Below are 22,886 nucleotides of genomic sequence, written 5' to 3'. Positions count from 1 at the left end.
TTATAGAGTGAAAAGAGGTGTTTTTCTTGCAACTGAAAAAAATGAAACGCTTTTTTGAAATAAAAGAGAAAGTCTTTTACTCTCTAATTTATCACGAAATCTTATGTAAAGTTTTCAACTTCTCCAAAAATCAAGATTGAACAACATATTGATTGGCGAATTCTTTTATAAATTTCTTATACACTGAGCCACCGAATATCTCTCGCATGATCACGCAAAAGAAGGTTTATATAGATCAATCATTATAGATTCAATCCTGTGGTATCAACGGTAATCTTTATGAATATCGTATCGTCCCGTATGTAACCGCCCCTTTGAAGCGCAGATTTAGGTACAAAGAGAGGACAACCGCTGGCAATATTCATGTTACTTCTGGGTCGTTGAAAACTTGAGCTGTTTGGATCTGGTCGAAAGCTGTCAACGATATGCTGGTCTCCATTCTGATCAATTAATTTAAAAGTTACTTTCTGTCGAAACGGCCAAGTCAATAGGGCATCGTAATTACCACGCATGAGCACAAAGAAAAGAGATAGATGTGTGTTCTTTCCCATTCCATCACCGTTTGGGTATACTCTCGCGCATACCTAAATATACATAAACATCAAATGGTGGTTCCATTTCCAGGAACGTCTAACGATTAACGTCTAACGATTAACGGGGTGTGGGGTGGGGAGAGTTCTGGCTCCTTTAGCGTCGTGTAAAGGAAATGCAAGACTCAAAACGAAATGATTCATTAGGCACAAAAATTAATTACAGTGATCAAGACTTGAAAATAAAACCTTTTCTTCTTAAGTCACAAATTACAATTGCTGTATTTTACCTTGTATCCATAACGGCCGACGTAGAACTGTGGGCTATATATTGATAGGGAACGTCCTGTTTGTGCATCATTTGATATTCGTCCAAAATCTTCAATCTTCCAAATGAAAGTGCCCTCATAAGATGTACTATCTAACATATTCAGTTTTACGTCGTGATCAGCAATCTGGACGTCACTCAACGAGTTCTGATGTTCTAAGGAAGCAATCCTTCTCTCAAGATCTGATACTGTTTCATCATCGCCACCACCGAACTGAAAAGAAGAAGATTGAAATTGATGTTGAAATTCTTTGCGGTTGCTGCACATTTTACTCTTAAAACAAATAGAAAGTTGATCCTGAATGCTTTTGTTAATAACCATTAACAAAGTTTCCGCGATCTTTCGACTTCATCAAAAATTTTGCCTTTGATTAATAATGCCATCCACCCTTCAAATCTCTCAAAATCCCCACCTGTACTCAATTAAATGAGTGACGCTCCCTCAAAATGAAACTATCGACATCCCCACCTGTACCCGATTAACTGAGTGACGCTCCCTAAACATTAAACTAGCAACTTGCTCTTCCAGTTTGCTTAAGCGTCTTTTTATGTTATCAATTTCAGCTTGATCATAAATTGCATCATCACGTGGTTTCTCGTCGGGTTTGCTTGCACCACGTGACATATTTTCGTTGGCTTGTGAACTTTCTGCTGCTCTAAATGATGAACTCTCCCCATGCGAAGCACGTAAGGCCTCAAGATCGTCATGAATTTTGACAATTTCTCTATGATGGTTCTTCAACTGTTCATCAACACTTGATTGCATTTCCGTTATAGCTGTTGTCGATGTTTCCAGCTGCTTCACTTGTCCATCTAACGTTTTTATATAACCATTCAACATGGTAACATGGGTGATCTGTTTTTCAGACATGTGTTTCTTAAGATCTGATCTTGAACCCTAAATTAACCGTTTGAAATCTTAAAATGCATCGCCACTTCATTTATTTTTTAAAGTTTTTTTCAGGGAAATTCCAAGCGATTTAACAAAATTTAGGGGAATTCCTGGTGAACATTAAATTCAATAAGATATTGATTGGTTGGAGAAAGCCAATTACAATTAAATTATATCCTATTTACTAAAATGTGCCAGTAACCTGAAAATTGCAATCGGGAAACAAAGGACAAGAACTTTCCGCCTTAGGACAATCGTTTAGCAAATGAGTTTCCATATTACAACGTAACACTTTCTGACCACACATTTTTGGGCAATCCAAAGGAAAATTTGGACACGTTGTTTCAAGATGTTCCTAAGACATTAATAAAGAAAAGAAGATTATATTGAACACGAAACATTTGTTCATTCGCAAAGTGATAAATGTATTCTCGCACATTTAAAAGCTCATTTGATAGTCGAATGCCACAATATTGACAAGGAATCTTTTTGAATTTACAATCCTTTGCCATGTGTTCTTCAAGATCACGCCGCAATAACCGCAATTCACAACCATCATTTGGACAGGTCTGTTCCACGTATAAACATTCTTTTTGATGATCCTAAAGAAAAAGAAAAACCAACAAATATATCGCCGTTAACAGGTATATTGGTGAACGCAAAGTCGGTCATCCAGTTGAGGACTAGGAAAAACAAATGCTACATAACGTTAGAGATAAAAAATATTTCATAACATTTATTCCATTTCAAGCTATCATTTATAGATAATTGTACACATATTGAGGAGGAGATTGAAGATAGACGTCGATATATGGGGGAGCTGATTGTGGATAAATGTCCATATAATCAAAAGAAATGTGCCTGCCACTTAAAAAACACGGTATTTACAGGTATGTAAAAGTATGTCAATTAATGAATAATTCACCTTTTCTGCTCTAAACATTCCCGTCCACATACAACCCAAACTTTTGTTGCGACAATAACAATGTTGGTCCAAAATCTCACGGTTACAAAATCTGTCGGGGAATATATCTTCGACAGTAAGTACAGTGCCGTCTTCTGGACACTTTTGGTCCCCGCTATATTAGTTGAGAAGAATACGTCAACAAAAATTGTATAAGTAGTAAAAGGGGTTTCCCCTTCGGCCCTTCCCAGTGCGTTGTTCACAAAGTTTAATTTTAATGAATAGACGGACTAATATCGTAACAATACATCCATGATTTCTATCTTATTTTTAACTTTATTATTAAAACCCTGAAATGTTTAAAATTAAAGAAGTGCCGACTTTCATACATTCCCTAGTAAAATAAAGCTCATACGTATGTTTCATCAAGCACTGTCTAGCAAGGTTTCGTTTTAAACCATAGTTTTAAACATTATGTTGCACGAAGAATTGTTGTACATGAATATCGCGAAAGCTGCGATGAAACTGTCAAAAATTGTCATCGTTTCTGTTATGGAAAATTTTCTGAAAAATATATGAGATTCCAGCGCCTACATGCAATGTCATTAGAGAGAATGTTGTCGTATTGATCATTTTCCTTTCGCGAATTGCTAAACGTTTTTAATACTTATATCTACACATGATACAGAAGCAAATCATTTTTAGCATGAGCATTTTCGGAAAATTTTTCTTTATTACGATACTGTATGAATTCAAAATTAATTGAAACTTACAGCTTGACTGTTAAATTGAAAAGCGGAAGTGTAATAATTTCGATTTAATATTCGAATTTACCAAAGCACAGCATCAAATTTTCTCTTATACGAAATTGCTCTTATAATTCATCCCAAAATTTTTAACGTCTAAGCGAATTGTTGAACCTTAGTTACTAAAAAACTGGGGAAAATACAGGGATGTGTGGTTTATCGTAAGGACAAAATAATCATACTTCTCAATAACATTTTTAATGCAACTCTCGCAAAAACGATGACCACAAGAAGTTTGGTGTGGATTCCTCAAAGGGAGTTTACAAATTGAACATTTCAGTCGAGTATCGAGGTCTTGTAAAAACTCGATGTTATGTCCACCTGGACCATCTTGATTTGTTGCCATAAAACTCCAAGATCTAAAATAATAACCATAGTCAATATAGACGTCAAACGAACGCCATCTTGAATTTCTTGATACTTCATTTTATTAAATTGTCAGATCAGTCAGCACTTATTGTAATAACAAAGTATTCTGGTAAGCACCAGAGCCATATGTAGAATGATGGTCATGAAAACAGACTATGAAAACTTTCCCAGGAGCAGTGTTGTAACCAGCCCAATTTGTTAGTTCTGCTGTGTAAACTTTGGTTTCATGTTTGTAAATGTAGATTGTCCAGGTTGGTATAGTCCTGAGAAGGACTGTTTTTGTTGTTGTTGACTGACGTTTCGACAACCTTAGTGGTAGTCATCTTCAGAGTCAAATGAAACAAAAACAGTCCTTCTCAGGACTATACCAACCTGGACGATCAACATTTGCAAACATGTAACGTTACTCCTGGGTTCAAACCATTTACTTTAAACTTTGGTTTGTTAGCTCACTGCAAAAGCAATAAATTTTAAAGAAATTAACAATGATAATGTGCTAAATTCACATAGTTGCACTAAAATTTGCCGGCTGGCCCACTTCCTAGTAGAGAGAGATGTTGAAAAATTACATTGGTTTTTCACTTAATGTACACCTGTGGAGAAGTACTATTAATTTATTTAAAAAAGATTTGTGAATCTTTTGTGATGAGCACAATTGCCCTATATGATTGAATATGCATCTTTATACATCTTTTTTATAACCATTTGTATGACTCAGAGTAGCCCCTTAAAATATCACTTATATATTAGATTTACACAAACAATTTTTTACACAAATGTAGGCCATACTCTTGGTGTATATTGAGAAAGAGATTGAACTACCCTCCCTTGCAGCTGCCACAGTTGAAAATTATGGGTTAGATATAAACTGCCCACCATTGTTTGAGAACATTCAACCAGGAATATCAAACCTTAAGGTAACATCAATCGCAAATTACTAACAAATTACTTACTCTATGGATGTGGATGGTTCTTTGCAGACACTCTACATAACAAAATAGTTCCAAACCAGTGAATAATTAATGATGATTTTCAATTTATATTCATTATCAATTTCATTTTCTGATGCTCGTATTTCACTTACAACTTTGCACTATGTAATCACATGAAACAAACAAATAGTATTTATTTCGAAATGAAATATATCGTGTTTTAGCGATTTCGATCGGTGTTACAAAAAGTGACTAAAAAATTTGAATTCTGCCGCGTTAGCATTTTTTAAAAATTCGTGCTGTGATTGGTCGTATTTATCACGGGGGGATAATAACACAGAATAGATACATATGAATAGAATATGTATCTATTCTGTGATAATAAGTTAGAGTTATAGTAAAAAAAACAGTAACTCACAGACAACTGATTATTGATAAACGTCCAGTATGGTTTTATTTTTCAATTTTTATGCTCTTTATGTAGTTTAATGATGCGATTTAAGTACGTGATCTTTATTATCGTTGTATTCTTATTACTGTACAATGCTTTTTTGTGGTTATTTTTCGCTTATCTGACAGGTATTTTTTAACATTTTGTATAAATTAATGTTGGTAATATATTGTATAACGTGAAAAAAGTTAATCTAAGAATGAATTACAAGTCGTTATGTACGCAATTCATGTTTCATATCAGTGAAAATGTTTATTGTTATAGCGAGAATCAATCTTTATTTTAGTGAACTGAACAGTGAACACCCTCCCCCCCTCCCGACAAATACATCTACCATAAAAAGTAATGGACAAAAATTACACTTTCTTACAACATTGCATTCAAAATATATTCAATAAAAAGTCTTGAAGAGATGAATTCTCCACGGCCATCCCTACCGTTAATTTAACCAGTTTGTCAATTTCTTTTTCATTTCTTTTTCATTTCTGTTTTTGCAGGTTGCCACACATCTTCTAATGAATTTAATGGTAAAGTAACTAATCCAGTTAGAAATAGTCTCACAAATAAATTTCTCTCCATCCCAAAGCCAATCAACACTCAAGTTACATCAAGTGAGAACAATGATGAAAATTTACCTTACATTTATGCCATTACTCCAACCCATAACCGACTCACCCAAAAAGCAGATTTGACGAGACTTTGTCAAACATTCATGCATGTCAAGAATTTTCATTGGATATTGATAGAAGATGCAGAATCAAAACGTGATGTTATTGCTAGGTTTTTGAAAAAATGTGGTGTTCTCTACACCCATTTAGCCATAAGAACAAGGCAAAACTTTCAGTTACGTGAACAAGATCCTCGATGGAAGAAACCCAGGGGTGTTGAGCAAAGGAATGCCGGTATAAGTTGGCTAAGAGCAAATCTTAAAAGAGAAACTGCAAATGGTGTGGTATATTTTGTGGATGATGACAATACTTATGATTTGGAACTGTTTGAGCAAGTGAGCAATTATTTTTGTCTTTTTGGGGTGGAAGTACTCTCATAATATGTATGACACAAATTGGATGTTTTTTTTTTCATGCTGGTATGATTAGTTCAAGTTTCAATTAGTAAAGTTTGATTCAAAAAAGTTTTAATTCTGCACACTCTAGATTGACTGAAGATTTACATTGAAAGACTTTTTTTGAGCATATTGACTTTTTGTACTGAAATAAGCCTGTGTTTATTTTAACAATGTTTATCAACAAAAACAATGTATTGTGTATTTGGTGGTTTTTTAGTTGAGATGGACAAGAAAGGTATCAGTGTGGCCTGTAGGTCTGGTTGGCGGTATGAAATGGGAGGGTCCCATTTGTGAAAATGGTAGAGTGTTGAAATTTTGGGCTTTCTGGAAAACAAACCGACATTTTCCATTGGACATGGCTGGTTTTGCAATCAACGTGAAGCTATTTTTAGACAAGCCAAGTGTAGTTATTGATATAAATGCACCACTTGGTTTTTTGGAGTCCAAACTGTTGGAGAACTTTGTTTCTCAAGATGAACTTGAGCCTTTGGCTGATAATTGCAAAAATGTAAGGGCAACACATGGATAAGGTCTATAGACACTTCAACTGTTGGTTAGTTTATAGTATATTCTTATTTTATAGATACTTGTATGGCATACACAAACTGCTGAACCAAAAATAAAGAGAATGAGTCAATTATCAGATCCTCCAATGGAAGTATGAAACATATTAAGGGTGAGCTAGACCATCATACAATTCGTCTTTATTTACAACATCCTATATGTGAGATATTTTCTTGGACATATATGTTATTTGTTAGATATATTTATTTTTTTAATGTTAATATATGTAAGGAATACTAGAATTAGCTCAACTGCTGGACATTTGATGCAATTGCCCGACAGTTTGTTGGATTTTTTAAATCTTTGTAATAAAGATAAAATATATAAAAATAGAAACTACAATCTTTTGTAAAAAAAACAATATGCTTTGTACATTCTCTTCCAGCTAAGAAAAAACTATCCACTATTGAATGAAGGTACTCACTGACATTGCTATAGGGTGTGAGGATGGGCACATAGTCTCCAAAAATTGCTGTGCAAAATTTAAATGCCTTACTATGCTAAGCCTTAGGGTGTGTTATTATGCAATCATTGCTTCTTGACGTTAAGTTAATTTTCCAGCAGAAAAATTTGTTTGCTTTTACAAAGACATTTATTATAATATTGTATGCTTAGCATATTGATACAGCATTGAAATAATAACAATTTTTGTTAATTTCTAAAAGTCTCCTCATCTTTGACTTTGACACATCCTGTGTTACTGTGTACAAGGCTGGAGGGAAAGGGAGGGAGCAAATCATCCAAAATTCCAGATTGCTATTGTTGGCTTGCGATTTGTTGACAAAAACATGGCGGTCGTTTTATTTTATGGCACATTTTGGTTATCAATATCCGCGTAAGAGCGCGGGCACCGGAAATAAAATGTCTTTCGCCCACCCGGATTTTACCAAATTACCATAATGATTACCATAGAGATTTTACTAACTTAGATTTTGCATTGTGGGTTGTGAAAAATGTCAAAACTGTTTAATTTTTTTGAATATATATTTGAATGTTTAGCCAAAAGTTAGAAAATGACTGGGAATACTAAAACATGAAAGTTCATGGGTCTAGTCCACCGTTCAAGCCTAGGCCATGTAGCTTTAACGAGCGTCGTCGAAGTACACAAAGTTTACCGACTGAAGTAGAAAATGCGAGCTCAAAAACCTACCAGGACAACAGCAAAGAGTGGACCAAAGTATGTATTTTGAATTGAACTTTTACCCATAATTTTGTGTATACGCAATTGTAATGAATTCAAAATTGCAATGGCTATTTTTGCATCAAGTCTTATGAAGTTTTACTGGTACGATGGTACTGTCAAAATGTCTACTGTAAGCATTCTCCCCCTTTTGACTTCTTTTATTTACTTTCCAGGCAAAAGACGAAAGGATTCTTTAACGACCAATTCATGCATGGAGTCAAAGAAAAGGTCCCATTTTTTGTTTTCTTGGTCAAGTGAGTAATTACTGTGGCTAATTAAAGTTGTGTCTAAAAAGTATGATGTGATTTGATAGGATATGGTATATTTGAAAGTGGTTCAACCAGGCTACACCATTGCGAAACGACAGTCCAGAGTTAATGTGTTATTGGATATGAATAAGTTTTGGGATCATGCTCCTAAGGTAAACCATATTGACTTAGCTATATATCTTTATGGAAATTATTAAATTACAAAAATAGATTTGTTACTATGTAAAGTAGAGAAATAATTTCAAGTAGTGGTATTCCAACTGCCTTGTTGTTGAACAACCTCCACCTTTGTTTTGGATATTGTGATATTGATATAACAAATGTGTACATTTTCTTAATGCGGAAACCTAAATTTGTTTATCTAGAGTGCCAAGAAAAGGTTTGTTTATTTTGTTATGACCTTGAGTTGATATCCTCTGCATGATGGTTGATGTTTTTATTATTTTATCTGTTATTGCAGTGTTCCTGAACATGAGGAAAGGTATATTTTGATGTTTCACATGTTTATATCGTCTTAAGATGTTTATTTTTTGCAAGTTTGTCAATGCAGAAAAATACATCTGTGACGATGTTTTGTATTTAAAATTGTCATTTCTTCAATTGATGTAAATGTACAAGCACAAAGTTGATATTTCTCAAAACTTTTTCAACGTTTTTGTAAATCTCCATTTTTAACCTGAGGATTCGAAAACTGCTAAATGAAATTGAGGACCTCAAAATATGTTTGGAAGAAGAAAGAATTAATCACAAATCCCAGTTTCAACAGGTGACCCAATCATTCATCCTACTTTGTGTTTTGTGCCTTTGTCTTTCGTGTTTAACCTTTTTTTTCTTTGTAGTTTGTGGAAAATACCATAATAAATATACAGATCATGGTGCAAGAGCACAAAGATCATATAAAGTATGTTCAAAATTTCATGATTTTGTGGGGAAAAGGGTTTAATTTGGGGCTGTTATCATGTCTTGTTTTTGTTACTCTTATACTATGATTGACTCTCTTTGAGAAATATCCTCTGCTGTCATTTGAATGCAATGTACATTTGAATTTTTGAAACTTGTCAGCAATATTCTACATATTGCAGTGAAAAACATTGAAGTAACTAAGCTAGCTATTTACTCTAAATTAATTGAGTGTATTGCATCTGCTCAAGCAAATGTCCCCAGTAAATCCACCGAACCTCTCCACATCCCCAGTAAATCCACCAAACCTCTCTACATTTGCAGTAAGTCCACCAAACCTCTCCACATCCCCAGTAAATCCACCAAACCTCTCCACATCCCCAGTAAATCCACCAAACCTCTCCACATCCCCAGTAAATCCACCAAACCTCTCCACTGCCCCAGTAAATCCACCAAACCTCTCACATCCCCAGTAAATCCACCAAACCTCTCCACATCCCCAGTAAATCCACCAAACCTCTCCACAGCCCCAGTAAATCCACCAAACCTCTCCACATCCCCAGTAAATCCACCAAACCTCTCCACATCCCCAGTAAATCCACCAAACCTCTCCACATCCCCAGTAAATCCACCAAACCTCTCCACATCCCCAGTAAATCCACCAAACCTCTCCACATCCCCAGTAAATCCACCAAACCTCTCCACATCCCCAGTAAATCCACCAAACCTCTCCACAGCCCCAGTAAATCCACCAAACCTCTCCACATCCCCAGTAAATCCACCAAACCTCTCCACATCCCCAGTAAATCCACCAAACCTCTCCACATCCCCAGTAAATCCACCAAACCTCTCCACATCCCCAGTAAATCCACCAAACCTCTCTACAGCCCCAGTAAATCCGCCCTTGCTTTTCCCTTGTAGTTAAAACGAGGAGATGGATGATTTGAAATCGTTTTAAAAGTTTACTTTGCTGTTTTATTAAAGATTTATATTTTTGATCCTAGGATGATTGAGGAACAACATTTGATTGACATAGAAAATTTAAAAGAATCCTGCTGAGGCAAAGGTTTGTAAATGTGTCATGTTGTTAGCATGATTGAATGAGGTTGTGTAAAACTAACCGAGGCATTCATCTTTTCAGCTGAATGAAGAAAGGGAACTTGCCAATTCTACATCAGGTATGTGAATGTAATATCTTAGGTACCCTTAGAAGTAGCTGTGGAGTGTGAAACATCTTCTGTGTACTCTCCATAATTTAGCATCATGAAAAGATCTTGTAATGTCTTTCAAAATTCTTCATAATCTTGCAATATCTTAGGAATATCTTAATGGTGTGTTAAGTAGCTGAAAATAATCTTGGCTTATCATGTAAATAAGCAAAAAACTTGCTTTACATTGCTACTTGGAGTTCAGGAAGATTATGATAGCTACATTTTGTACTGGAATACACCCATTCAATGTGAAAAATTATCATAAAACTTCAATCCTCATACCTAAAGAAATTTTATTGTAGTCAAAATGCAAAATGAAATTGATTTAGTTCGTGCCAGTTTGGAAAGTTGCAAGGTAAGATAGATAGTTTCTCATTCTTTATAGCGATCGTAATCAAGTACCCATGTAATTGTTTGTTTTTGATGAATTTTAACCCATCTTGAACAAAAAATTGCTTATACGTGGTTAATCAATGAAATGACTTTGTCAAATAGAAATCCCAAAATTGGTTTAATTTTATTCTTATAGCAAATAAAAATTCCAGAATTGGTGTAATTTTATTCTTCATAGCAAATAAAAATATCAAAATTGGTGTAATTTTATTCTTCATAGCAAATAAAAATATCAAAATTGGTGTAATTTTATTCTTCATAGCAAATAAAATTTCCAAAATTGGTTTAATTTTATTCTTTATAGCAAATAAAATTTCCAGAATTGGTGTAATTTTATTCTTTATAGCAAATAAAAATTCCAAAATTGGTGTAATTTTATTCTTTATAGCAAATAAAGATTCCAAAATTGGTGTAATTTTATTCTTTATAGCAAATAAAGATTCCAAAATTGGTGTAATTTTATTCTTTATAGCACGACGTATCTATTGAGTTGAAAAAGCGATGGTCAGAAAGAAATGTACGTACGTCTTCCTATCGTTCATAACCTCTCAATGAATGAATAGCTCGAAATAATCATTGAATTTTTTCCATTGTGTATGTCTCTTTAACAGGAGGAACTAAAATCTGAGCAAGAAGTTATGATAGAAAGACTTCTCACTGAGCAGAGTACGAGGACTTTTACACAACATTTGACAAGATAAGACGATTGACTTTAATTTTATAACGTCAGTTTTATCGTCAATTCACATTATTTAATTTTTCTTTTTTTAGAGTCTAAACTGAAAAGAGAAGAGGCTGTAGCTGTGAAGAAAGTGAAGGGACGGCATGCCGAAGATATTAAAATGATTAAAGAAGAACATCGCAAAGAACTGAATGTAAATCAGCTACAGTTGTCTTTATACAGAAGTCATTTGAGTTCTGATTTGAAAAAACGATTGTCGTCGACAAGGATTCGGTCTTAAATGACTTACTCTTTCGTTAAAATAAATAAACTAGAGTAAAATAATAAAATTGTTGAATTGAACAAGGACAAGTCGGCTGCCTTAGACAAGTTGTGACAAGATCTTCGGATTTTTTCTTTTTCAGTCATTAATAGTTTTGCTTGCATTTGATATCTGTCTTAGCTGGGAACTGACCAATCACGTCAATAGCCATTACTACTGAACTCTATTTAGGCACTTCGTTGTGAGTTTGAAGCGTTCGCTGCTGAAGCTGAACAATACAAAATTCTTGCTTTGGAATCCGAGGTAAGTTAGTTATAAACTGAATGTTACACATGCATTTAATTGTTCGTTCTAGTTTTGTTATCTTTTATTACTTTTTTCATTTTAACTAAGAATCTCAAAGAAGATATGCGAGATCTTCAACAACTTCACGAGAAAACAGAACAAAAATTGAGAAAAACCTTAAATGAACTTGCCGACGTGGTACGCGCCCGAAAAATACCATCGTAATACGTCGTATACTCGCTTAATTAAGCTCCTTTGTACACCAAAGTATCATTATAATATGTTTGTGTCCTTTGTACTTGACGTACGATCCTAATGTGAAAATGATGTACTCCATTGTTCTCCTTTCTGTGTCAAAGTGTAACATCATAATATTTATACATATTAAACCTATGTTATTCCCTATGTTCTTCGCACTGAATGAAATTTCTTGATGTTTACAGAAATTAAAACTTCAAGGATACGAAATGAGTTTTTCGGAAAAGGTCAGTAACAGCGTGCTCTTCTAAAACTACAATATTCTTATTTATATTTGCTGATTGCAATAATCCTTTACATAGGTAAGCTCCACTCTTCGAAAACTCACAATCTTTGGCAGAGCATTTACCATCACAAGACTAGAGCAAACGCAGGCTACTTGCTAACCTGACGACTTCACCACTGAAAACCTTAATGTTTGTAGCCTGATTAGTTTGAAATGACCGATATTAGAATGTAGTTCGTGGAAAGTTTGAGGTTAGCCTGTCGGCGCTGAACCTTGTTACGACATGTAGGTTGCCGAAGTTGAAGAACGTTATGCGATGAAGATTCAGCGCCTAATCTTAAATAACACAGATCTAAGACACAACTATATGAAGAAATGTGCAGAACTATTGGGTGTTCAGAACAAAGATAATACAACGACGAATTCCAAGGTACATCGGAACAAAACATTTTATACCATAAACAAAAATTTTTCTAACAACTTTTTCACTCAAAAATCTTACGTATAGTTAATTTTTCTCTAGGCTATGAAAGTTAGTAACACAAAAGAACAATGAAGGTCTGTAAAGGTTTTCACAATATTGAAATTTTAGCCGACAATTTCAAGAAATACATAATTAAACAAACTCCCAACAGGAATGATCTTCAAAGATTTGAGTTGTATAAAAAAAACCCAGATGAAATTCAATGCGCTGTTTCCCTTTGATTTCGGTTTAAATTTAGTGATAGCTTTATGGAGTTCATATTTAATGTTTGATTGTAAAATACAATTTTTCTATCATAATTGCTATCTTTTATGTAGACGATCATTTTAGCTCGTGCGAGAGCTGATATTAGTTTGGTTACAGAGATGAAGAATGTCATTATAGGAGATATATCTTCAAAGGGTTCTACCACTGGTACATCGTCATTGTCGTCAAGGCGACCGCGTAGTGCCCCACTCATTAAATCATTTAGAGAGAATGATGTCGATGGAAACTTATTTTTGACTCTTTCTGAGTTTCGCAAGTTCCGACCAAGTTCAAGTTTTGCTTAAGTCCGGGTAATATATCGGTCATACGATGTACGTATTTTCATTTGGAAACCTTTAAATCCAAGCATATAGCTTTTATTTTGATATTTGCTCTTCTTATTCAATTATTTACACTGAAGACTTGAGATTTAACAATATTTTTTTGAAGAACAAGATACTCTTGATAGAGTCAATGTCATAAAGTATATAAAAGCTATTTTTCTAGTCCTTTACGTCTTTTGCACATCCATAAAACACGGTCGTGTGGCGTGTTGCTATATATTATTGAAAACATAACTCTCCAGCTCCTATAACATTGTTTTAGCAATTGTCTTGGTATGTTTCTTTGTTGATTCAAAGAAATCTTTTCAAATTTAGAAATATTTTTCAAAGTGTTGCTAGAAGTTAGAAGTAGTCTTGCTTCAGCTATTTTTCTATGCGATAAGAAAGTACAAGAAACAAGAAATAATTGTTTCTATGTTATGATAGTCCCTGTTCGTGTTCCTAAATAAATATGGGAAATATTGGGAACAGTTCCTTGTGTAAAGTGTGACGTCAGAACACGGCTTTCAAGTTTACGAAGCTGCTTTAGTTTCGGAGTCAGTTCTACATTTGCCTTAAAAAAATCCATGGAAGATATGACTGCAATTTATAATTTCGTAATTCACCTTGTCAGATTTGGGTTATGAGCAATCGTATGATATTTTTTCAACATTGTTTAACGTCCTGTTTGCATGCTTGGCCGACTCACTAAAAGTTCTTTAGCGTAACACCTGAAAGTAAATTGAAAAGAAAGTGAACAGACAGTTGCTTCTCACCTTTAAATGTACGTATTGTTTTCAAACAATGATCTATATTGTTTAATATATTTGGAGGTTTCTTTGCGATACTTTCGTTATTAGTAACCATGATTAATATTTTCATCAGTTTTTTTCTTTTTCTTCTCCTTCATTTCACAAACTATTTACGTGAGGGTTTTTTTCTCAAATCTGAAAACTATTAATTTTAAATTCATTCATTTATTAAGGACTCCACCTGCGAATATATCGTCATCTTCTCTACCCCAATCTAAATATTTGTTGGAAAAACCGTTGACTTCTTCATAGTGTTCCTTCCACATCGCTTCAAAGTCTCCGAAAATTGCTGAGTTTGGCAACCTGCACAAAGTGTAACAATTTGCTAAGTCTTGGAATGTTGTGGAGAATGAAAGGCCTTGACGTGATGGAGTGAATTCAGTAAGTCATTACATAGCGATTGTGAGCAAGGATTTTTCTCCTTTAGTTAATAATATTTCCTTAAAACTTTAGTTGGTTTCACTGGAGAAATGAAAATTATTGTACTAATTACTTCTTTTTCTTGTCATTGTTACATTTTACTATTGATTTACATGAATGTAAATCGATTTATTGAATTACTTGAGTACATACATGTATGTGTGAGTACATACATTAGAGTATGAGTGCACACATGTATGTGCGAGTAAATACATGTATGTATGCAAAACATATTTGATAAACGAAGTTTTCATACCGATAGAAGAACTTGTTTACCGCTGGACACATGTATTGTGGAGAAGTTGGACAATTGTACATATTTTTGTCGCTCTCGGAATGAAGGTCCACCTCGTGAAACATAAAAATTTGATAGATGTTATACTTTTGAGCTTCTTTGAAACCATTATTGAATAGTATAGTAACAGTATAGTCATGTATGCGATCGATAGCTTTAAGTTTGCATATAACGTTCATGCATGATTAGTGAAGCCGGTCATCAGGATTTTTTTAAGTTCCGATTTTTTATTCACTGCATGCATGATACGCGTAAAAAGCACTGAGCAGAAGTGAAAAGTGAAAAATCTATATAAGCTCATTAATATGATGATTTGAGTCAATGCACCTTCTTGAGAGCTATTTAATAAAAAAATCCAGTGTTCAAACGACGAATATTTATTACCCTAGTTTAAATTGTCCAAAAACAAACAAATGTAATTTTTATACATGTATAAAGCTATAATTTGTATCCGGACATCACTTTTTTTGCAAATTATTAAACGCGTCAGATATTTTTAACAGCATAGATTAATCATAACAATTATCGCATTCTTTCACTTTCTTATTTCTCTTCGCGGAATGATTTTTACTGGAATCGTGTCATTCATAAACAAAGTTTTGATGAATGAATGATCTCGACGTAATTTCATCAGAGTAAAAAAAGTCTTTCCACCTCCGTCATAAAGAAACAAAATTTCAAATGGTTTGGTCACCGGCGCAGAGAGTTAGATTGGCAATAGAGAAAGAAAAGTTGGAAGAATACTTTCGGCTTGGTGTGTTTTGGATAGACCCAGAAAACGAAACAAAAGTTGAGGTTTTACTCAAAAGCAACTCTGACAGAGAATTTAAACTACGAATATATATACCGAGTGATTTTCCCAACTCTTGTCCTCCTCTTGTCGTTGTATCTCCTGAGAAACTCTACATGCAGGATGGTCAACAACTTCCAGAAACAAGCGACGCTTTTCACACCTTAGAAGATGTGGACAATTTCCACAGAATTTGTCATTTCCATCCTCCATCGTGGACAGCCGACATTACTTTGTTTCAAGTTTTTATGAAGGGTCGAATTTGGATCGAAGCCTACGAAGCACATTTGGCAACTGGAAAGAAAATGGATGAATTTCTTACTGAACATACCCGCAGGACTAGTGTCGATGATGAGGATGATGAAGTAAATGGTAATTTGAGTGATGGAAATCAGACATGTCAAAACTCAAATTCTTCGCCACCAGCTGCGACATCCTCTGTCAACAATCAGCCACGTCCACCGATTTTGCCTCGTCATTCGAGTGCACCAAGTCGACGGTATGTACCACGTGGAGGTATTTCCATCTTCCAACCAGCAATTAATGAAGAAATGGTACGACGCGCCTCGTTATCCCAAGTCCGTCGTAACAACACCCCTGATGACCCGAAACTTTAAATACATCGTTAAAAAGTGACAACAGCATAAGAACAAAAATGCGAATCCTGTGCTTTTTGTATTTCACAATCATGTAATTTGCACGTTATGTAGCTAATAGGTATTTCACCTTGAATAATTCATTGTGCACAGGTAATCAAAAAGAACTGCTCATCGGCATGAAAATTGTTTAATATAGCCAACAATAAGACAAAATACCAAAATACTATGTAAAAGTCGCATAACAAAAAGATAATGTTATATTTATCTACTTGTGGGTTCTCCTTTTGTTATATATATCTTGTTGACCAGTCCGTTTGACTCGAATAATAATCACTACTATCTAACTTGACGAGACCAACACTGATTTATCTTTTTTATTAACTGTGTACATTTGCTCTCGGAGATATTATAGGTACTTAAGATGATAAAATTTAGGTAGTACAGTAACTTGAATTGTCAATTGATTTTTTTTTATGTTCTCCTTTCATCATTTTCCCTTTATATCTTCAATTCATCAGTTTAGTTCTTATGATGTTTTAGGAATTCATCCATGCTTGATCCTGTATCTAAATGCCCTTCATACGCTTCAATCCATAACCGACCTGTATAGAAAAAGGTCACGTTTTTCAATGCTAACTGATAGAACAAGATTTTTGCCAACGATAATGAGAACAATAAGGAACAATTGAATATTTTGGAAAAGTTGAATTACTTCGTCAAAATTATGGAAATAATACTTTGGGGGTTTCGTGAAAAATATTTCAAACCACGAGCATACGCTCTTCGACACTTAAACTAAAATTTATGGACATCAAACTGTGCGCTCATACATCAGATTAATTTGGATAAATGAGCTACCCCATGGTCAAATAATCGATATCGAAAATGGAAACAGCTAATGTAAAAAGAGCAGGCAAATTTTTTTATTGTGTTTCCTTTTCAATGCAAAGAAGGACAGTAGAGCTATGTGGGAAAGTGAAAAAAATTGTTGCTAAGCTTTGTGACTGTAGTGGTTGGCAGTTGTGTTTTATTATCCAACGTAGTACTCAATTAACACTGTTTATTCAAAATGAGAAAAAACTAAATATCAATTGATGATATGTGGATGCACGCTAACCAAGAATTCGTCCATTGTATGTTTATGTGGAGAAACTTCAAACTTTGGAGATTTGTTTCCTTGAAATTGCGAAAATCAAACATGTCACAACGGCTAACGGGTATTTATAAAAGAAAACGTGCAGTCTCAATCTCAAAAGTTCCCTCTTTATCATATGTTATCCCAAAGAGTCACTCTCTGACAAACAAACCTTTCATGAATACTTGAAACAGCGTAATATTTGGTTGCCACTGTGGTGGAAAGAAATGACAAATACGATGAAAGCCGTCTGTATCGCATAAAGTGTGAAAGCTAGTGTTGGACTCTGGTAGACGACTACCGTTCTGCAGAAGAAGCAATTCCGGGTGAACGATCACAAGGGCTGGACAGGAGTTGGGAAAGTCCTGGGGGATATAAATACGAAGTTTATAATCTCTGTTTTGTTGCTCTTCATCATAACTTCCACTTTTGTTTCATGGTGTGGATCAATCCATGTTATTCCGAGTTTAAAATAGTCGTCTAATAGTTTCTTTTCAATTTCCAATCTCTCTCTCTGCTCAAATGACCAAACCATCGTTGAATTCTGAACAATATTATTGACAAGTGTTTTGATTGATGTGAGCTTAAAATATTATTTACTACTGCTGATAGTGAAACAAAAATAGAAGCTGAAATTTTATACTTATGTTGTTTCAATTTTTGGTTTCGCTTTTGTTTCAATTTACTATTTCTTGGAAGGCCATGCAATTGTTCTTGGAACATGCCATGCTATGACTTCATGAACTTCATGACAAGACACCAAGTAAGAATGAAGCGCGATTCAACTTTAATCTTTTCACGAAAGCTTGTCCAAACATAGACCTACTTCGTTCATTACAATTAAGCATGAATATATTACTAATAAATTAGACAATGTTTCAACACTGTTTAGATCAAATTGTATGCTTCTTCCTTGATAAAGAGTATTTATTTACATTTGAGACAAAAACGTGCTTTCCTTTTCCCAAATTGTTTATCTACACCAATTATAAACTTCCCAAATTATCTCTACTGAAAGACGTATACTTCCATTGCGTAGTCACCACCTCTACCATCCTTCCCACAATCCATTGAGTGACCGTATATCTTGTATCGTTGTAGTAGTTGCGATCCTGCGAAACATTGTCCTCCGTTTTCTAAGGCAAATGCCACAAAGCCTTGCTCGTGTGCGACCCGTGCACATTTTTAATGGAATCCTGTCGAATTCTGTAGCCGTTTTTCAATAAGTTTGATGTGTTTTCCAAACTAGGGACAATCCTGTCTGGATCATCTCGCCAACATCCCAAGCTTATATATTCTAAGGCAGAATAATGATTTAAGCATGCAGTTTTGGTATGCTTACAATGTCAACGGTTCAGGCAAAAAAAAAACTGTACTTACTAAGACTATTTGTGGCCTTTTGGTTTCTTTCATTTTTTAATTTCTCTAAGTAGAACGGGAAATGTAAGTTTGTGATTTTGTGAATGAAAAAATGCTTTGTATAGTGTGACCAAAGTAAGATATACCTTTAAAAGATTTTTGCTTTCCATGTAATGCTTGGATTTTCACTTTTGGTGCTCTCAATTGTGGAACTACAAATAATTAGAATGAACGTTAATATTATCACAGTTAGAAAAAGATTTCTGCCCTAGAGAAGTAGCAAACCTGTTTTTACGGTAGGTTCATGTGTCGTGAGTTTGCCTACTCCGTCTTCAGCTTTCTTTGTCAATGATGCCAGCTTGCTCTTTGCTTTTTTATCAAGTCTTGTATGGTTTAATTTGTTCACATTTCCACGTTTCTTATTTTGAATCTCTGGGTCTAACAATTTTAATAACTGCTCCAGCGTGTCACCAGTTTCTTTGGCTGTGATATCCACTGTTTTCAACTTATTCTTCGATGATTCATGTTCTTGCTTTGCTGCTAACAAAATGAACATATGATTGTGATGTGTTCATAGAAGAGGTTTTGTATTTGTTTTGATGCGATTGTGGCGTATTGACTGTGGGAAACCACAACCACATATGCAATTGTTGAAAATTCACTCGTTCATTTTTGCACGTACATGTTAGTTGTTTTTTCTTAGCGCGAGGATAGTCATCGTGAAGCTCTTTTATAGCATCTTTTGTTGCAACTCGTAGCTCATTCAATGTTTTTATCTCTTCGACATCTTTTTCTTTTCTGCTCTCAATCTTATCCTGTTTCGTGCCAACCTGTTGGAGCTTTTCCAATCTTTCACGTAGTTTCTTCAGCTTTATTTTTAGTGCCTCCAGGCGTTTTTCATGCTGTTTCTTTGCTTCGTTTTGAACCTGTAAAGCAGCATTGACCGAAGGTTTGCTTATGCCTGGTTTTTTGTTGCTTGGTTTATCGCTGACGTGAGCATGTACTGTTTTTCCTGGTAGTATGGATGCCAAACCCGTGTGAATCATTGCAGGATTTTCATCGATTGCATTAGACAACTGCATATCTGACGGCATCTAGTTTATTAAGAAATATAATGAAATTCATCCTGTTACAATAAGTATGCACGTAATTGCAAAAGAAAGAAATTCATACATGATTATTGGAAGCTATATCGTTGAGCATTTCATTATTGCCGAGCAAACCATTTAACCCAGACGTGTGATGTGATGCTCCAAGTGATCCGACTTGTTCTACTTTACTTCCTGTCGCTATTTTTGAACCCAAAGCATCCAATCCCAAATCATTAGACAAGCTGACCCCCAACCCACCGTTCATCCCATCGATTCCATTCAAACTTCCTACGCCTCCTAAGTTATTGCCTAAACCCCCACCAATATCTCCCAGCTCGTTTGGATTAAAGGCATTACCACCAACATTACTTTCATCAATTTTGCTATCACTGAAACTCCCAGCAAGAGTGGCATCATGGAAACTGCCTTCACCAGTACCACCTACTCCTAAACTACCCCCATCGATACTGCTCCCTCCAAAACCACCTCCATAAAGCTTACCATCTCCTAAACTATTTTCACCCAAACCGTTACTATCCAATCCTCCCTCTCCTAATCCATTACCTCCACCATATAAACCTCCTTCGAAAGTCTCGCTCCCTCCAAAACTCCCAAGTCCTCCACCAATGTGACTTCCATCATTCAAAGCACCAAATCCTTGATTACTTCCGCCTATATCAACAGTTCCACCACCCAAACCTAATTTGTTATCGCTTGTAAAACTTCCGCCAAGATCCCCTCCATTTAGAGAGTTGTCTAAGCTTGCACTTAAACTGTTGCCAAATCCTTGGCCAACAGAATTGTCTGATCCCCCTGCAAATGCTGCCATATACAGAGCTTTATTCATTCCTGAAATCGGCCCTGCAAGTCAAAGTAAGATAAAGTAATAGTTTTAAAGTAAATATTTGCTCAACAGAAACTGCACTACTGGTAAAAGTTCTCTTAACTTCAAACAAGACTCGCTATGTAAATATACATGGTTCAGTCATGTGATCTTACTACCTACCATTGCCGATAAATTGGCTACCATCTGTGTTTTCGTTGCTTGAGGCAAACTCGTTAGTCAAAGAGTTAGCTTGATTCGCTCCAAGGTCATTCATCAAACCATTGTTAGTTGTCATAGTATCTCCTTGTAACATATTACCTTGAACCTGGTTTTCCTCGTTAACATAATTTTGCTGTTGCACAGAATCTCCAAACACTTCACTACTTGTGATGGTGTTATCACCACCATTCACAGCTAAATTTCCTCCATAAGTATCTATGTATTGTTTTCTTATATGAGAGGGAGCCACGCCTCTTCGAAGTAACAGAGGCTCACTTTCTCTCGTATATGGAATCCTTTTACCTTGTTATAAGAGAAATTTTCGTCAGGTAATAAGGTGATTATACTATATGATGTGTATTAAACAACCATTAAGAACACACTAAAATAATGACATGTCTCTTTAAAGACGCGCGATGATTGAAAAATCTCAAAATTTGCATATTTTTGTTGGTTTGATCGAGTTGGCAAGAGTATAGCTTCAACACAAAAGGTGTTTTTAAAAAGTGCTGCTACATTGTTGCTGATTTGACTGCGTGACTGAAAAATTGCTGAGTGACTGTAAAATGATTTGATTAATTACATCAAATCATTTTTTATGATTTTATAACAAACCTTCATTAGTTACTAAACACCAGAAAGTAGCGATTACCACAAAGCCATTGACGTTCATTGCCCTCCAGGAATTATATCTCAAGTGTTTTCATGATTCGCTTTCAATAACCTCTAAAAGTGAACATTCAGATTTTCATTATACAAATTTTATGTTGAAAATTGAGTGATAATTTAGTCGGTGTGTAGTTTTTAAACGTTCACAAAGATTTTGAATTGATAGATTGATTACAAAGGCCAAACTCTTTACAGTGTTATTAAATTAAATCTTTAAAATATGTAATTCAGTTTTAAATTAAATCTTTAATTTTGTTTTAAAATATACTTGCCTGTGTAATTGTAAAGCGTTGCACTTATCCATTTTAACAAATTTGTGTGAATACTCTATTTGTCTTCGGTATTCGGCCATTTTATGTCTGTTAGAAATTTTTTTACAGGTGCCCGATTCAAATGAAGTCGAGTGGAAAGAACGTAAAACCTTCTATTAAAATTGGTCTGTTTTACTGTGATTATGAGACATGAACTGCTTAGAGACTTTTTACAGTCTTTGTCATCATAAAGTTTTCTCTTGAGGCCGAAGCTGTTAGACGGAAAGACTTTTTGATTATGATATATCAATGAAAAGAACACCAAATAATCTTTGAATTATTTTCATTTTGGAAATTATGGATTTGTTATGCACGAACAAAAACATTTCATAACTGCCACAGTACTTTTCATTAACCAATAACCATCGACTGATTTTATAAATTACACAGTTCGAGTCCGACAGACTCTGGCTTTCAATGATCAATTAAAAGTGATTGTTAAAATAACAATATTCAATGAAACAATTCTTCCGATCTGAAACTTCCGAAAAGGATGCTCTTCCAGAGCTCAGAAGTTAATTCATTCTAATATCTGTCAACTAACCTGGCTTTCATGTCACCCTTTTTTTTTCATATAAAATTTTCCCGTGTATTTTGAAACATTTGGTGAACTCAATTATATCTTCCTTAATATTTAGGTGAAAAACGATTTAAAATTTCAAGTTCACCATCTTTTCAATGTCGTCATTTCGCGTTGATAATGATTATAAGGTTATATTTTTGTTTACGCTGTACACAAGCCATTTTAGCCAGCTTAAACTACCTTTATATCTAATTTTATGTCTTTCTTTAGGTC

At 34.7% G+C, this 22,886-nt stretch overlaps 5 protein-coding genes across 12 annotated transcripts; 2 read left to right on the top strand and 3 right to left on the bottom strand.

Annotated features, from left to right (window-relative positions):
* Nucleotides 1–148: 148 nt before the first annotated feature.
* On the bottom strand, nucleotides 149–4,988 carry LOC124453353 (TNF receptor-associated factor 3-like). 2 transcript variants are annotated; one of them, XM_047004163.1, is made up of 8 exons: nucleotides 4,783–4,988; nucleotides 3,643–3,819; nucleotides 2,676–2,829; nucleotides 2,188–2,352; nucleotides 1,953–2,105; nucleotides 1,328–1,756; nucleotides 821–1,072; nucleotides 149–584 (listed from the first exon to the last, which is right to left on the bottom strand). In XM_047004163.1, the coding sequence occupies exons 2-8, from the start codon at nucleotides 3,804–3,806 to the stop codon at nucleotides 243–245; spliced, it is 1,659 nt and encodes a 552-aa protein (XP_046860119.1). In that variant the 5' UTR covers nucleotides 3,807–3,819; nucleotides 4,783–4,988; the 3' UTR covers nucleotides 149–242. The 2 variants fall into 2 exon arrangements, with proteins under 2 accessions (XP_046860119.1, XP_046860118.1); XM_047004162.1 differs by lacking the exon at nucleotides 4,783–4,988 and having other exon boundaries at nucleotides 3,643–3,875.
* Nucleotides 4,989–5,180: 192 nt separating this feature from the next.
* LOC124453356 (galactosylgalactosylxylosylprotein 3-beta-glucuronosyltransferase 3-like) lies at nucleotides 5,181–8,212 on the top strand. 3 transcript variants are annotated; one of them, XR_006951058.1, is made up of 8 exons: nucleotides 5,181–5,340; nucleotides 5,710–5,823; nucleotides 6,031–6,215; nucleotides 6,496–6,786; nucleotides 6,862–6,954; nucleotides 7,228–7,258; nucleotides 7,842–8,019; nucleotides 8,199–8,212. XR_006951058.1 is itself a non-coding variant. In XM_047004168.1 (6 exons), exons 1-5 carry the CDS (start codon nucleotides 5,250–5,252, stop codon nucleotides 6,940–6,942), a joined length of 762 nt encoding a protein of 253 aa, XP_046860124.1. In that variant the 5' UTR covers nucleotides 5,181–5,249; the 3' UTR covers nucleotides 6,943–6,954; nucleotides 7,228–7,506. The 3 variants fall into 3 exon arrangements, 2 of the variants coding, with proteins under 2 accessions (XP_046860124.1, XP_046860123.1); XM_047004168.1 differs by lacking the exons at nucleotides 7,842–8,019; nucleotides 8,199–8,212 and having other exon boundaries at nucleotides 7,228–7,506; XM_047004167.1 differs by lacking the exons at nucleotides 7,228–7,258; nucleotides 7,842–8,019; nucleotides 8,199–8,212 and having other exon boundaries at nucleotides 6,862–7,203.
* A 445-nt stretch (nucleotides 8,213–8,657) lies between these two features.
* Nucleotides 8,658–16,744, top strand: LOC124453357. Of its 4 annotated transcripts, XR_006951059.1 has the most exons (16): nucleotides 8,658–8,673; nucleotides 8,755–9,060; nucleotides 9,134–9,195; nucleotides 10,199–10,260; nucleotides 10,336–10,372; nucleotides 10,708–10,760; nucleotides 11,271–11,315; nucleotides 11,410–11,464; nucleotides 11,570–11,673; nucleotides 11,974–12,045; nucleotides 12,136–12,225; nucleotides 12,471–12,512; nucleotides 12,801–12,941; nucleotides 13,035–13,069; nucleotides 13,313–13,552; nucleotides 14,550–15,591. XR_006951059.1 is itself a non-coding variant. In XM_047004170.1 (15 exons), exons 6-14 carry the CDS (start codon nucleotides 10,713–10,715, stop codon nucleotides 13,065–13,067), a joined length of 630 nt encoding a protein of 209 aa, XP_046860126.1. In that variant the 5' UTR covers nucleotides 8,658–8,673; nucleotides 8,755–9,060; nucleotides 9,134–9,195; nucleotides 10,199–10,260; nucleotides 10,336–10,372; nucleotides 10,708–10,712; the 3' UTR covers nucleotides 13,068–13,069; nucleotides 13,313–13,836. The 4 variants fall into 4 exon arrangements, 3 of the variants coding, with proteins under 3 accessions (XP_046860126.1, XP_046860127.1, XP_046860125.1); XM_047004170.1 differs by lacking the exon at nucleotides 14,550–15,591 and having other exon boundaries at nucleotides 13,313–13,836; XM_047004171.1 differs by lacking the exons at nucleotides 8,658–8,673; nucleotides 8,755–9,060; nucleotides 9,134–9,195; nucleotides 14,550–15,591 and having other exon boundaries at nucleotides 10,204–10,260; nucleotides 11,271–11,302; nucleotides 13,313–13,836.
* Nucleotides 16,653–18,295, bottom strand: LOC124453359. Its single transcript, XM_047004174.1, is given in 3 exon segments — nucleotides 16,653–17,082; nucleotides 17,788–18,024; nucleotides 18,027–18,295. Coding segments are annotated over 3 exon segments (444 nt in total). The 5' UTR covers nucleotides 18,151–18,295; the 3' UTR covers nucleotides 16,653–16,999.
* Nucleotides 18,296–18,379: 84 nt separating this feature from the next.
* On the bottom strand, nucleotides 18,380–22,133 carry LOC124453352 (keratin, type I cytoskeletal 9-like). 2 transcript variants are annotated; one of them, XM_047004160.1, is made up of 9 exons: nucleotides 22,052–22,133; nucleotides 21,726–21,836; nucleotides 21,072–21,413; nucleotides 20,148–20,926; nucleotides 19,657–20,068; nucleotides 19,260–19,514; nucleotides 19,121–19,186; nucleotides 18,996–19,040; nucleotides 18,380–18,912 (listed from the first exon to the last, which is right to left on the bottom strand). In XM_047004160.1, the coding sequence occupies exons 2-9, from the start codon at nucleotides 21,781–21,783 to the stop codon at nucleotides 18,752–18,754; spliced, it is 2,118 nt and encodes a 705-aa protein (XP_046860116.1). In that variant the 5' UTR covers nucleotides 21,784–21,836; nucleotides 22,052–22,133; the 3' UTR covers nucleotides 18,380–18,751. The 2 variants fall into 2 exon arrangements, with proteins under 2 accessions (XP_046860116.1, XP_046860117.1); XM_047004161.1 differs by having other exon boundaries at nucleotides 19,260–19,511.
* Nucleotides 22,134–22,886: the final 753 nt, after the last annotated feature.

The sequence above is a fragment of the Xenia sp. Carnegie-2017 genome, unplaced genomic scaffold (assembly GCF_021976095.1).
Source record: "Xenia sp. Carnegie-2017 unplaced genomic scaffold, XeniaSp_v1 HiC_scaffold_25, whole genome shotgun sequence".
Lineage (NCBI taxonomy): Eukaryota > Metazoa > Cnidaria > Anthozoa > Malacalcyonacea > Xeniidae > Xenia > Xenia sp. Carnegie-2017.
Note: the sequence above shows the minus strand (reverse complement) of the source record. Positions and strands in the feature narration are given on the sequence as shown.